Source organism: Panulirus ornatus, chromosome 28 (assembly GCF_036320965.1).
Source record: "Panulirus ornatus isolate Po-2019 chromosome 28, ASM3632096v1, whole genome shotgun sequence".
In the NCBI taxonomy this organism is placed as follows: Eukaryota; Metazoa; Arthropoda; class Malacostraca; order Decapoda; family Palinuridae; genus Panulirus; species Panulirus ornatus.
In genome coordinates, this window is record NC_092251.1 from 15,861,330 (window position 1) to 15,877,485 (window position 16,156).

Below are 16,156 nucleotides of genomic sequence, written 5' to 3' on the forward strand. Positions count from 1 at the left end.
AGTAAAGTGTTTTAGATATCTGGGAGTGGATCTGGCAGCGGATGGAATCCATGGAAGCGGAAGTGGATCATTGGGTAGGGGAGGGGGCGAAAATCCTCGGAGCCTTGAAGAATGTGTGGAAGTCGAGAACATTATCTCGGAAAGCAAAAATGGGTATGTTTGAAGGAATAGTGGTTCCAACAATGTTGTATGGTTGCGAGGCGTGGGCTATGGATACAGTTGTGTGCAGGAGGATGGATGTGCTGGAAATGAGATGTTTGAGGACAATGTGTGGTGTGAGGGGGTTTGATCGAGTAAGTAACATAAGGGTAAGAGAGATGTGTGGAAATAAAAAGAGCGTGGTTGAGAGAGCAGAAGAAGGTGTTTTGAAATGGTTTGGGCACATGGAGAGAATGAGTGAGGAAAGATTGACCAAGAGGATATATGTGTCGGAGGTGGAGGGAACGAGGAGAAGTGGGAGACCAAATTGGAGGTGGAAAGATGGAGTGAAAAAGATTTTGTGTGATTGGGGCCTGAACATGCAGGAGGGTGAAAGGAGGGCAAGGAATAGAGTGAATTGGAGCGATGTGGTATACCGGGGTTGACGTGCTGTCAGTGGATTGAATCAGGGCATGTGAAGCGTCTGGGGTAAACCATGGAAAGCTGTGTAGGTATGTATATTTGCGTGTGTGGACGTATGTATATACATGTGTATGGGGGTGGGTTGGGCCATTTCATTCGTCTGTTTCCTTGCGCTACCTCGCAAACGCGGGAGACAGCGACAAAGCAAAAAAAAAAAAAAAAAAAAAACTTTGTTGAGTATTCCTGGTAAATTATATGGGAGGGTATTGATTGAGAGGGTGAAGGCATGTACAGAGCATCAGATTGGGGAAGAGCAGTGTGGTTTCAGAAGTGGTAGAGGATGTGTGGATCAGGTGTTTGCTTTGAAGAATGTATGTGAGAAATACTTAGAAAAGGAAATGGATTTGTATGTAGCATTTATGGATCTGGAGAAGGCATATGATAGAGTTGATAGAGATGCTCTGTGGAAGGTATTAAGAATATATGGTGTGGGAGGCAAGTTTGGTAGAAGCAGTGAAAAGTTTTTATCGAGGATGTAAGGCATGTGTACGTGTAGGAAGAGAGGAAAGTGATTGGTTCTCAGTGAATGTAGGTTTGCGGCAGGGGTGTGTGATGTCTCCATGGCTGTTTAATTTGTTTATGGATGGAGTTGTTAGGGAGGTGAATGCAAGAGTTTTGGAAAGAGGGGCAAGTATGAAGTCTGTTGGGGATGAGAGAGCTTGGGAAGTGAGTCAGTTGTTGTTCGCTGATGATACAGCGCTGGTGGCTGATTCGTGTGAGAAACTGCAGAAGCTGGTGACTGATTTTGGTAAAGTGTGTGAAAGAAGAAAGTTAAGAGTAAATGTGAACAAGAGCAAGGTTATTAGGTACAGTAGGGTTGAGGGTCAAGTCAATTGGGAGGTAAGTTTGAATGGAGAAAAACTGGAGGAAGTAAAGTGTTTTAGATATCTGGGAGTGGATCTGGCAGCAGATGGAACCATGGAAGCGGAAGTGGATCATAGGGTGGGGGAGGGGGCGAAAATCCTGGGAGCCTTGAAGAATGTGTGGAAGTCGAGAACATTATCTCGGAAAGCAAAAATGGGTATGTTTGAAGGAATAGTGGTTCCAACAATGTTGTATGGTTGCGAGGCATGGGCTATGGATAGAGTTGTGCGCAGGAGGATGGATGTGCTGGAAATGAGATGTTTGAGGACAATGTGTGGTGTAAGGTGGTGTGATCGAGTAAGTAACGTAAGGGTAAGAGAGATGTGTGGAAATAAAAAGAGCGTGGTTGAGAGAGCAGAAGAGGATGTTTTGAAATGGTTTGGGCAGATGGAGAGAATGAGTGAGGAAAGATTGACCAAGAGGATATATGTGTCGGAGGTGGAGGGAACGAGGAGAAGTGGGAGACCAAATTGGAGGTGGAAAGATGGAGTGAAAAAGATTTTGTGTGATCGGGGCCTGAACATGCAGGAGGGTGAAAGGAGGGCAAGGAATAGAGTGAATTGGATCGATGTGGTATACTGGGGTTGACGTGCTGTCAGTGGATTGAATCAGGGCATGTGAAGCATCTGGGGTAAACCATGGAAAGCTGTGTAGGTATATATATTTGCGTGTGTGGACGTATGTATATACATGTGTATGGGGGTGGGTTGGGCCATTTCTTTCGTCTGTTTCCTTGCACTACCTCGCAAATGCGGGAGACAGCGACAAAGCAAAGAAAAAAAAAAAATATATATATATTAGTATTATCCTTGATCGCTGTTTCCCGTGTCAGCGAAGTAGTGTTAGGAAAATAGAAGAGGAATGGCCCAACCACCCACATACATATATATATACATAAATGCACATATGCACATAAGAAGGAACAGAGAAGGGGGCCAAGTGAGGATATTCCCTCATGGGCTCAGTCCTCTGTTCTTAACACTACCTCACTAACGCAGGAAACGGTGAATAGTATGAAAAAAAAAAATGCACATATACATACATATACATTTCAGTATATACATACACAGACATACATATATATACATGTACATATTCATACATGCTGCCTTCATCCATTCCTGTCGCCACTCTGCCACAAATGAAATAGCACCCCCCCCCAGCAAGGTAGTGCCAGGGAAAGACAAAAAAGGCCACATTTGTTTACACTCAGTCTCTAGCTGTCATGTATAATGCACCGAAATCATAGCTCCCTATCCACATCCATGCCCCAAACACCTTTTTGTGGTTTAACCTAGATGCTTCACATACCCTGTTTCAGTCCATTGACAGCACATCAGCCCCAGTATACCACACTGTTCCAATTCACTCTATTCCTTGCACACCTTTCACCCCCCTGCATGTTCAGGCCCCAATCGCTCAAAATCCTTTTCACCCATCCTTCCACCTCCAATGTGGTCTCCTGCTTCTTCTCATTCTCTCCATGTGTCCAAACCATTTCAACACACCCTCTTTTGGTTTCTCAACCACACTCTTTTTATTACCACACATCTCCCTTTCATTACTTATTCGATCAAACCACCTCACACCACATATTGTCCTCAAACATTTCATTTCCAACACATCCCCCCTCCTCTGAACAACCCTATCTATAGCCCATGCTTCACAACCATATAACTGTTGGAACCACTATTCCTTCAAAGATACCTATTTTTGCTCTCCGAGATAATGTTCTCACCTTGCACACATTCTTCAACGCTTTCAGAACTTTGCCCCTCCCCCAACCTGTGACTCACTTCCACTTCCATGGTTCCATCCGCTGCTAAGTCCACTCCTAGATATCTGAAACACTTCACTTCCTCCAATTTTTCTCCATTCAACCTGTCCCTCAGCCCTACTGAACCTAATAACCTTGCTCTTATTCACATTTACTCTCAACTTTCTCCTTTCACACACTACCACACTCAGTTACCAACTTCTGCAGTTTCTCACACAAATCAGAGCTGTATCATCAGCAAACAACAACTGACTCACTTCTCAGGACCTCTCATCCACAATAGACTGCATTCTCACCCCTCTCTCCAAAACTCGCATTTACCTCCCTAAACACCCCATCCATAGTCAAATTAAACAACCATGGGGACATCACACCCCTGCCACAGACTGACATTCACTGAGAACCAATCACTCTCCTCTCTTCCTACTCATACACATGCCTTACATTCTTGGTAAAAACTTTTCACTGCTTCTAGCAACTTAATTCCCACACCATATACTCTTAACACCTTCCACAAAGCATCTCTATCAATGCTATCATATGCCTTCTCCAGATCCATAAATGCTACATACAAATCCATCTGTTTTTTTAAGTATTTCTCACACACATTCTTCACATTCTTTAGACAGGAGCATTAGGTAGAAGTAGTTGGTAGGAGAGCATTAAGAAGAAATAGTAGGGTGGAACATTTGGCAGAAGTAGACAATAGGATCATTAGGTAGAAGTGGTCAATGAGAACATTAGGTAGGAGCCTCTGGAAGCACCGTACCAGAGTTGCCCTCTGCCAGTGGCCTGTTAAGGGTGAGGCACTGTAAGGCTATGAAGCAGTACAAGGGTTTACCAGGAAACAGGCATCAGAGATATAGACAGATATACAGCTAGATAGCTATTTAGAGATAGATAGATAGACAGATAGATAAAAGGACAGATTAGTTGGAGTGTGAAAATTTAGAGAAAGTGAAGTGTTTTAGATACCTGGGAGAAGACATGGAAACAAATGGAACAATGGAAATGGAAGCAAGTTAATGGGTGGGTAAGGGAACAAAGGTTCTGGGAGCAATGAAGAATCTATGGAAAGAGAGGTCAGTATTTGGAGGAGGGCAAAAATGGTTATGTTCAAAGGTATAGTCCTAACAAATGTTGTATGGATGCAAGGCATGGGTGGAAGAGAGTGGCAGTATTGGAAATGCTTGCAAACAATATGTGGTGTGGGTTAGTTTAAGTAATAAGATAGTAACAATGGTGTATGCACAGGAGGAATGTGAGGGTGGGGTTAAATGGAGACTAATTTGCCCTGGCCACCCCCTTGATGGGGGTTCCCAGATGGAACATGCATCAGAGATATAGAGAGGTAGGCAAACAGGCTGAGAAAGAGGGTTGGTAATAAAAAGGGTGTGGTTGAAAGAGCTCAAAAGGATGTGCTGAAATTGTCCACACACATGGAGAGCTCTGATGAGTGAAAAGAGGTTGACAAAAAGGATGTATGTGTTTGAAGTGGAGGGGACAAGAGGAAGGGGAAGATCAAATTGGAGATGGAAGGATGGAATGAAAAAGAAATTGAGTGATTGATAGTCTGAATATGCAAGAGGATGAAAGGCATTCAGGAGAGTGAATTGAAATGATGAGGTATACAGGGGTTGATGTGCTGTCAATGGACTGAATCAGGGCATGTGAAACAGCCATAATAAATCTTGGAGAAGTATGTGGGGCCTGGTTGTGGATAAGGGGATGTGGTTTTGGTGCACTACTCATAACAGCGAGAGAATGGATGTGAGCAAATGCAACCTTTCTTTGTCTGTTCCTCACTACCTAGCTAATACATGAAATGGAGATCACGTATAACAAAAAAGTTACCCACTTGTTTACCAATAATATCTTCCAGAATTTTCTACACCACGGTCGTTTATGAAACCAGTCTGTAGTTCAATGCCTGTTCTTAGTCTCCTTTATTATATGTAGGTTTTCCTTTCCTTCCTTAATTAATAATTGCACTTGACAAATATCTCGTAGAATTCCTCCATGCCTTTACAATTCTACAATTTCTTTTATCACAGAAGTCATATCTACCAGTCCCATAGCCTCTACCAAGCTTTCAATATGCATTTTCTCCTCCTTTTTTCCTTACCTGATGTATTACCCTTTTCTAATTCAAAACTAAAAAGCAATTTACATATACCAACCTTCAGCTTTGCTAATCTCTAATTTTGGTACCGCTCACTTTTCACCTAGATTCCTCAGTTTACAGATGTCACTTGCCAATCACTGGGGTTATGTTTTTGGAAGACCCCATGGTTGGCATAACCATGATTGTCATAATGATGGCTGGCACAGCTGTTGTTGGCAAGGTACATAGCCTATTGGAAATGGGGGTTAAAAGAAGTGTCTCTAGAGAAATGTTCCTTAAATCATAAAATGAACACTTCAAGGTTGAGAATAAGCATGTTATACTTAAAAAACAAACTTTATGATTATTCTATAAAGTACAAGGATATGGCTAACAAAATAGGAAAATAATACTATGATGGCAATACGTCACCCCTGATGCAGTGCCTTCAAAACCAGCTATGCTGCACAAAAGGCTAGCAACACTTGGTTATGACTCCTCCAAGTATGCTGGAGTACAAGCAACCCAATGCATGGAAAAATTTTGGTGATGCCATGGAAAATCATAGATACTCAAAACTCTATAGTAAAGTGGTACACATTAGTGTGAACATGTACGTATACTCAAAACCATGGTGGGCAAGGATTCTTTGCAGAAGAGTCATCCTCTGTGTCTAACTTTTTCTCTTTTAGCTAGCAAGCACTTGTTCTGCATGCTCTGTTCTTTCCTAAACTTCCATCAACTAGTTCATAAACTTCCTTGATTGCTTCCTTCCTAACAGTGCATATCATTCTTCCCACCATTTAACATAATTTCCTGAGTACCTCTGTTTTTGTACATCTTGGTTCATTTATTTTCCTCTCCTTCACTCTTCAAGCTCTGTTGATCTACTGTCAAAACTTCTCCTAAACTGTCCTGCCTTCTATTATCATGAGTCTCTGTGTTGCGTGTTAGTCCTTTCCTCTAACTACAGCTGTTGATATTGGATCAACAGATTCTGTATGTGCTTTTGTCCTTTCCTCTATCTAAATGACTGCTGATATTGCTCCTGCAATTTCCTGCCCAATATTGCCTTTGAAAGATTTTGTATATGTTTTGTCTTTCCGATGATTGAACAGCCTCTCATACATCCAGTGAAGACCCATCAGAGTTTTTTGGCTTTTTGATTGCTTCACCTTCTTTTCTCTGTTTTTTAATATCCTGAATCCCTTCCACTAAACTGTATTTCTATTCTCCAGTCTCATTCAAACAATTCATCCATTCAAGTTTAAGCTATGCTTTACCTGCTTGGTCTTTAATCATCTCAACAGCAAATATGCCTTCCCCTTACTTTATGCTGGATCACTACATGCAATTTTGCTATCATGCATGGTATTTACTTCTAGCTGTCCCTCATTTTATGTGGTCAAAATTTGCTACTATGCTGGCGTCTATAATAGAAGCCACACCAAAACTCCCATTTCTTTTCTGTGTATTTACTGGTTCACTATATGCAACTTCTCTTTGTGCAATGTTTTCAGAGAGCATAACCTGTGTACAAAGTAAGAGACAGGTGTATAACAAAGCTGGGAACCACACAAAATAGTGCACTCAGAACAATCACTGGCTGCTAGCTATAACAAACACTCACCACCTTCACAACAAAACAAAGATCCTCTGAGTACAGTTCCATCCTAACATGCTTGGCACCCAATGCTTTGCAACAGTACTAGACCCCATCCACTCTATAGTCTCCTCCCATTCTAGACACTCTATGAACTAGTTAGAAATAAAATGCTTACCCCTGCCTGATGCTTCAGTGTATACGTGTTATGTCAGAACACTGACAACACATAGACACTGAAATAACCCAGCAATCACTAAATTAAGAAGCCTAACTCTGTCTTAATTCCAACTCTAGGTATAAACCCATCAGAAACCACACTCACCAGACAAACACAAGTCACACTCTCCCACTTACACTCTGGACATCGTCCATCACTAAAACACTACAAACACCTTATCAACATCCATCAAGATCCTTCTTACCCAAGATGTAACTACCATAGAGAAGACAGCAGGCATGTATTCAATTGTCCTGTACTTTTTTCACACGAACCGACACAGATCACAACAATTTTTGACTAATGGTTCCAACCAGTGGATATGGCCAGCTTCCTGAGTCCTGCAGGAGCCTGATAAGGACTGAAGGGATTTGGGAACAGGAAGGTATGGTAAGGTCTAGTCTCTAGCTGTACATGTGTTATCCTTTGGTCTTCCCATGACAACCCCAAACATTTACTCTCGAGAGTTGGATCTCTAGTCTCTTCTTTCCTTTTATCTCTAGCCTATTCTTTGTTGATCTAGTTTTTACTAGTTTTGCTAAATTCTGATAACCGAGTCTATAGGTCTTAAACTATCCCCCAGTGTAATGCTAGACAGAGTATTGAAAGTTACTTGAGTAAATTATCCTAGAAACTTGAGAGTTTAGATCTTTAACTGATAAAGTGCATTTCGGTTACATTTAAAATCAAAATCCTATTTCCTTTTGGCAAGCTGAACTTTTAAAAGTTACATTGGCGGAATGCGTGCATAGTGCCATTGTACAAAGGCAAAGGGGATAAGAGTGAGTGCTCAAATTACAGAGGTATAAGTTTGTTGAGTATTCCTGGTAAATTATATGGGAGAGTATTGATTGAGAGGGTGAAGGCATGTACAGAGCATCAGATTGGGGAAGAGCAGTGTGGTTTCAGAAGTGGTAGAGGATGTGTGGATCAGGTGTTTGCTTTGAAGAATGTATGTGAGAAATACTTAGAAAAGCAAATGGATTTGTATGTAGCATTTATGGATCTGGAGAAGGCATATGATAGAGTTGATAGAGATGCTCTGTGGAAGGTATTAAGAATATATGGTGTGGGAGGCAAGTTGTTAGAAGCAGTGAAAAGTTTTTATCGAGGATGTAAGGCATGTGTACGTGTAGGAAGAGAGGAAAGTGATTGGTTCTCAGTGAATGTAGGTTTGCGGCAGGGGTGTGTGATGTCTCCATGGTTGTTTAATTTGTTTATGGATGGGGTTGTTAGGGAGGTAAATGCAAGAGTTTTGGAAAGAGGGGCAAGTATGAAGTCTGTTGGGGATGAGAGAGCTTGGGAAGTGAGTCAGTTGTTGTTCGCTGATGATACAGCGCTGGTGGCGGATTCATGTGAGAAACTGCAGAAGCTGGTGATGGAATTTGGAAAAGTGTGTGGAAGAAGAAAGTTAAGAGTAAATGTGAATAAGAGCAAGGTTATTAGGTACAGTAGGGTTGAGGGTCAAGTCAATTGGGAGGTGAGTTTGAATGGAGAAAAACTGGAGGAAGTGAAGTGTTTTAGATATCTGGGAGTGGATCTGTCAGCGGATGGAACCATGGAAGCGGAAGTGGATCATAGGGTGGGGGTGGGGGCGAAAATTTTGGGAGCCTTGAAAAATGTGTGGAAGTCGAGAACATTATCCCGGAAAGCAAAAATGGGTATGTTTGAAGGAATAGTAGTTCCAACAATGTTGTATGGTTGCGAGGCGTGGGCTATGGATAGAGTTGTGCGCAGGAGGATGGATGTGCTGGAAATGAGATGTTTGAGGACAATGTGTGGTGTGAGGTGGTTTGATCGAGTAAGTAACGTAAGGGTAAGAGAGATGTGTGGAAATAAAAAGAGCGTGGTTGAGAGAGCAGAAGAGGGTGTTTTGAAATGGTTTGGGCACATGGAGAGAATGAGTGAGGAAAGATTGACCAAGAGGATATATGTGTCGGAGGTGGAGGGAACGAGGAGAAGAGGGAGACCAAATTGGAGGTGGAAAGATGGAGTGAAAAGGATTTTGTGTGATCGGGGCCTGAACATGCAGGAGGGTGAAAGGAGGGCAAGGAATAGAGTGAATTGGAGCGATGTGGTATACAGGGGTTGACGTGCTGTCAGTGGATTGAATCAAGGCATGTGAAGCGTCCGGGGTAAACCATGGAAAGCTGTGTAGGTATGTATATTTGCGTGTGTGGACGTGTGTATATACATGTGTATTGGGGTGGGTTGGGCCATTTCTTTCATCTGTTTCCTTGCGCTACCTCGCAAATGCGGGAGACAGCGACAAAAAAAAAAAAAAAAAAAAAAAAAATGTCCTACACTCATTCAATTCACAGTATCAGCCACTCTTTCTCTACAAAGTGGGTCTCCTTAAAAGGACAAAAGTAGAATAAAGAAAAGGTCTTGATTCACTAAAGATGGCAATACTGCTTCATACGATTTGAATCTAGGAAGCTATCACTCCTATATACCATTCAAATACAAAATTTGGCACACTCAGATTAAATATATAATGCATATACCACTCGAGGCCCCTTCAAATTATATATCTCCCTTTACTTGCACATAATGGGCTTCATGAGCTGTAAACCTTCCAAAATCTGAATGCACACAGTGAACAGTTTTTTGAAAGATGCACACATAGAATAACCAGGGGCCATAAGATAAAAAACAAAATTGTTAGAATGGATATAATGGGTACTTTTAAAGTTTTAAAGTAGTCGATGAATAGAAAAACTGAATGAAGAATTAATAAATGTGGAAATTATGCATTCGCTAAATAAGTAATATTACTAATGAGATGATTAAAAAGATGGGGCCTCACAAGTGTAAACCTCCCTTCTGTTATAGTGCAATAAGTAATTACAAATAGGTAATTACAAACACACTGAAAATAATATTTCGCCTCATCGTACTCCCTGATACAATATCACACACTTCATACCTATAAACACTTGACCAACCTTATTTAGAAGATCAGGACGGTTGGTTTCAGCAAAAATAAAGACACCATCATTGCGAACAATGCCATCTAACTGAACCTTAAGATGGTTTATAATGCGACATTCCAAATCTGTCCCACCATCTTCGCCAAGTTTCTTCTTTCCAGCTAGACCTTCAAAGTTCTCAAAGTGTAGGATGCATGGAGATGAGTTACTGGCCTGATGAAAAAATGAAAAAGAAATAAGTACAGGGTTAAATGTCACTGAACTTCATAGTTTCACCAGGAAATATTACAGCAGATAAAATAATTTGTAATCCGTAACATTATAACAACGGACTGTCTTAACTTAACCTACCATTAAAAACAAAAGGATAAAATATGTAAACCTAGCTCTATATATAATATAATGAGGTCAGACTACAAAAAAAAATCCAAAATGTGACTGCATATTTCAACTTAACAGACAAGGTGATGGATGAAGGAAACCGCATGAATTACTTTGGATGGTAATCACATCAGAATTGTAATCCTTAAACACAAAGAAAAGATTCTCTTCTTTAGTTGCACCAATAAGTTGTAGCACAACTAATTCATGCTACTGCCAGCAAGGTTAGAATACCATGTCCCATCCAAATTGAAGCCTTACTAATAAAAGCTGATATGGAGGAAAGTTACAAATCTTCTGTTCCTACATATAAGGGCAAAGGTGATATGAGGAAAGTTACAAATCTTCTGTTCCTACATATAAGGGCAAAAAGATGACTATACTGTCCTGCACATCATTTCAGTAAAGCTGGCTACTTTGCTTATGTTGCTGTGAGAAGTAAGAAACAGCCCCAGAATTCTTTTTACATACTGTATACATTCGCAAGATTTTTTCTTATAAATACCATAGTTTTGGAAGTAATTTGTAAATTGTTATTTTACACTGATGATTATTCAAATTGATAAACAATTTGCACTAAGAAAATGGTCAACAAAGTTGTGCCTTTAACTCATGGTGCTTGGAATGTCAAGTATGTCTGTGACTTTAGTTTGGGCCAAAAAGATATCGGTACTGTACACTTCTCTTAAGGTATCTTAAAGTAAAGCAGTATATTGCTGATACTCAGCAAAGTCCTTCCTTTTATTTGAAATACCTGTATGCATTTCTTCCACAATCAGATTATATATTTCTAACTCCTCCATTTGAAAATACCTCTGCTTTCTGGAAATGTTTTCAAGTAAATGGATGAGATATATCTTCTGGAGGGTTAATTTACAGCATGAGAAATGATAGTTAAAAGAGTAGTGTTCAGCAACTTAAATAGACTCCTTATTATAACAAAAGGTATCAAACTGTTCCTAAAACAGGAGGTTAGAAGAGAAGTATTCTTATGAGAGGCCAGAAACCTTCTGATGGGTAGACTTAGAAATCACCTTCTGGTGGGTAGACTTAGAAATCAGAGTTGAATAATTATTTTTTTTTTTTTTTTTTTTTTTTGCCGCTGTCTCCCGCGTTTGCGAGGTAGCGCAAGGAAACAGATGAAAGAAATGGCCCAACCCACCCCCATACACATGTATATACATACGTCCACACACGCAAATATACATACCTACACAGCTTTCCATGGTTTACCCCAGACGCTTCACATGCCTTGATTCAATCCACTGACAGCACGTCAACCCCGGTATACCACATCGCTCCAATTCACTCTATTCCTTGCCCTCCTTTCACCCTCCTGCATGTTCAGGCCCCGATCACACAAAATCTTTTTTCACTCCATCTTTCCACCTCCAATTTGGTCTCCCTCTTCTCCTCGTTCCCTCCACCTCCGACACATATATTCTCTTGGTCAATCTTTCCTCACTCATTCTCTCCATGTGCCCGAACCATTTCAAAACACCCTCTTCTGCTCTCTCCACCACGCTCTTTTTATTTCCACACATCTCTCTTACCCTTACGTTACTTACTCGATCAAACCACCTCACACCACACATTGTCCTCAAACATCTCATTTCCAGCACATCCATCCTCCTGCGCACAACTCTATCCATAGCCCACGCCTCGCAACCATACAACATTGTTGGAACCACTATTCCTTCAAACATACCCATTTTTGCTTTCCGAGACAATGCTCTCGACTTCCACACATTCTTCAAGGCTCCCAGAATTTTCGCCCCCTCCCCCACCCTATGATCCACTTCCGCTTCCATGGTTCCATCCGCTGCCAGATCCACTCCCAGATATCTAAAACACTTCACTTCCTCCAGTTTTTCTCCATTCAAACTCACCTCCCAATTGACTTGACCCTCAACCCTACTGTACCTAATAACCTTGCTCTTATTCACATTTACTCTTAACTTTCTTCTTTCACACACTTTACCAAACTCAGTCACCAGCTTCTGCAGTTTCTCACATGAATCAGCCACCAGCGCTGTATCATCAGCAAACAACAACTGACTCACTTCCCAAGCTCTCCCATCCCCAACAGACTTCATACTTGCCCCTCTTTCCAAAACTCTTGCATTCACCTCCCTAACAACTCCATCCATAAACAAATTAAACAACCATGGAGACATCACACACCCCTGCCGCAAACCTACATTCACTGAGAACCAATCACTTTCCTCTCTTCCTACACGTACACATGCCTTACATCCTCGATAAAAACTTTTCACTGCTTCTAACAACTTGCCTCCCACACCATATATTCTTAATACCTTCCACAGAGCATCTCTATCAACAATATCATATGCCTTCTCCAGATCCATAAATGCTACATACAAATCCATTTGCTTTTCTAAGTATTTCTCACATACATTCTTCAAAGCAAACACCTGATCCACACATCCTCTACCACTTCTGAGACCACACTGCTCTTCCCCAATCTGATGCTCTGTACATGCCTTCACCCTCTCAATCAATATCCTCCCATATAATTTACCAGGAATACTCAACAAACTTATACCTCTGTAATTTGAGCACTCACTCTTATCCCCTTTGCCTTTGTACAATGGCACTATGCACGCATTCCGCCAATCCTCAGGCACCTCACCATGAGTCATACATACATTAAATAACCTTACCAACCAGTCAACAATACAGTCACCCCCTTTTTTAATAAATTCCACTGCAATACCATCCAAACCTGCTGCCTTGCCGGCTTTCATCTTCCGCAAAGCTTTTACTACCTCTTCTCTGTTTACCAAATCATTTTCCCTAACCCTCTCACTTTGCACACCACCTTGACCAAAACACCCTATATCTGCCACTCTATCATCAAACACATTCAACAAACCTTCAAAATACTCACTCCATCTCCTTCTCACATCACCACTACTTGTTATCACCTCCCCATTTGCGCCCTTCACTGAAGTTCCCATTTGCTCCCTTGTCTTATGCACTTTATTTACCTCCTTCCAGAACATCTTTTTATTCTCCCTAAAATTTAATGATACTCTCTCTCACCCCAACTCTCATTTGCCCTTTTTTTCACCTCTTGCACCTTTCTCTTGACCTCCTGTCTCTTTCTTTTGTACATCTCCCACTCAATTTCATTTTTTCCCTGCAAAAATCGTCCAAATGCCTCTCTCTTCTCTTTCACTAATACTCTTACTTCTTCATCCCACTACTCACTACCCTTTCTAATCAACCCACCTCCCACTCTTCTCATGCCACAAGCATCTTTTGCGCAATCCATCACTGATTCCCTAAATACATCCCATTCCTCCCCCACTCCCCTTACTTCCATTGTTCTCACCTTTTTCCATTCTGTACTGAGTCTCTCCTGGTACTTCCTCACACAAGTCTCCTTCCCAAGCTCACTTACTCTCACCACCCTCTTCACCCCAACATTCACTCTTCTTTTCTGAAAACCCATACAAATCTTCACCTTAGCCTCCACAAGATAATGATCAGACATCCCTCCAGTTGCACCTCTCAGCACATTACCATCCAAAAGTCTCTCTTTCGCGCGCCTGTCAATTAACACGTAATCCAATAACGCTCTCTGGCCATCTCTCCTACTTACATAAGTATACTTATATATATCTCGCTTTTTAAACCAGGTATTCCCAATCATCAGTCCTTTTTCAGCACATAAATCTACAAGCTCTTCACCATTTCCATTTACAACACTGAACACCCCATGTATACCAATTATTCCCTCAACTGCCACATTACTCACCTTTGCATTCAAATCACCCATCACTATAACCCGGTCTCGTGCATCAAAACCACTAACACACTCATTCAGCTGCTCCCAAAACACTTGCCTCTCATGATCTTTCTTTTCATGCCCAGGTGCATATGCACCAATAATCACCCATCTCTCTCCATCAACTTTCAGTTTTACCCATATTAATCGAGAATTTACTTTCTTACATTCTATCACATACTCCCACAACTCCTGTTTCAGGAGTATTGCTACTCCTTCCCTTGCTCTTGTCTTCTCACTAACCCCTGACTGTACTCCTAAGACATTCCCAAACCACTCTTCCCCTTTACCCTTGAGCTTCGTTTCACTCAGAGCCAAAACATCCAGGTTCCTTTCCTCAAACATACTACCTATCTCTCCTTTTTTCACATCTTGGTTACATCCACACACATTTAGGCACCCCAATCTGAGCCTTCGAGGAGGATGAGCACTCCCCGCGTGACTCCTTCTTCTGTTTCCCATTTTAGAAAGTTAAAAAAATACAAGGAGGGGAGGATTTCTGGCCCCCCGCTCCCGTCCCCTCTAGTCGCTTTCTACGACACGCGAGGAATGCGTGGGAAGTATTCTTTCACCCCTATCCCCAGGGATAATATACATATATATACATATATACACATACACACACACATACATAATTATTATGGTATGTTTAAAGCTTTGATTAAAAATTTTTCTTACTGTAATGGTTCAGAATCCTCATAACTTGCAGAATTTCTTACAGGGAAAAAAAGATATGTACTGCATTCCTTATGTCAAAGTTGTATGAGCAGAGGCATTGTGAAAATGGAATTATTGATGACTAAGCTTCTCTCCCTGAAATTCAATTATTCAACAAAAAGGGGAAAAAAATTTAAGAGGAAGAAGCTTGTAGACAGTATCTGCTCAGGGAAGGACTACCATTCAACTTAGATGCATCAAAGTGGTGCCCAGACCATCTGACACCCTCTGTGTCACAATTGCTGGTCTTACTTTACAACTGGTAAAACTAAGCAACTAGGCTGGTCTTAACATCATCTTAAATGCACCATATGCTCTCCTCTTTTTTTTTCATTTTCACTTTTCCTGATCTTATTTCATAATAAATCATATTTTTCCTCACAGCTATGACCTGCCCCTTTTTTAAAAATGTAGGTCTTGAAATTGAAAAAATAGTTTTCTTGCATCAGTGGTGTCCTGTTAGCAGGAGATATATTCCTGGTGAATATACAAGTCAGGCCCTTCCTACCCTCACAATCTGGTTAGAGAGCAACAGCCTTCACTTCCCCTTTGCAAATAACCCTTAAGAGACTTGCAGCAGCTTGCTTGTTCAATGGGTCTGCCGTAGGCCGTAGGTCCATCATCAGTTACCTCCAGAATGATGTCATCAAACTGCCTCCTACCAGCTGCATGGAACTCACTTTTTTCTTTTTTCCCCCCTGAGATAGCACAGGCAACTGAGGCCCTAATCAAGAACATCCCATTAATGCTATATACATATAACCTAGCCTAAGCCAGGTACCCATTCAACAGACCAACCCCTTAGGGTGAATGACAGCTAGGATGACTGTGGACCAACTGCCCGACCAGAATTTGAACCTATGCACTCGACCCTGGGCAGTCCATGAATATGACACAGTCATAAGCGCTTACTGCTACACATCCCAAGATGGTCACAAATGGTAAAGAGAATGGATATTTGGAAAAGAAAGGGAAGGTCAGGCAGGAAGAGGAAACTACATGATAGATACTGCTCTAGAAAGAAAAGGTTTTTCAACTTTCACAGCCAACATTTCTCACATCTGCTATCTACCCTATGAGCATGAGAGCATATATTCATGAAGGAGGATGATATAAAGAAAA

The 16,156-nt window shown here is 41.2% G+C and overlaps 1 protein-coding gene across 2 annotated transcripts in view; it reads right to left on the reverse strand.

The window, feature by feature from the left end:
- LOC139757866 (ATPase family gene 2 protein homolog A-like) overlaps window positions 1–16,156 on the reverse strand; it is a 229,525-nt gene that overhangs the window by 44,669 nt on the left and 168,700 nt on the right. For both annotated transcript variants that reach the window (XM_071678773.1, XM_071678774.1), the window contains exon 9: window positions 10,138–10,335. In XM_071678773.1, the coding sequence (XP_071534874.1) occupies window positions 10,138–10,335 (198 nt within the window). The remainder of the gene's footprint in view (window positions 1–10,137; window positions 10,336–16,156) is intronic.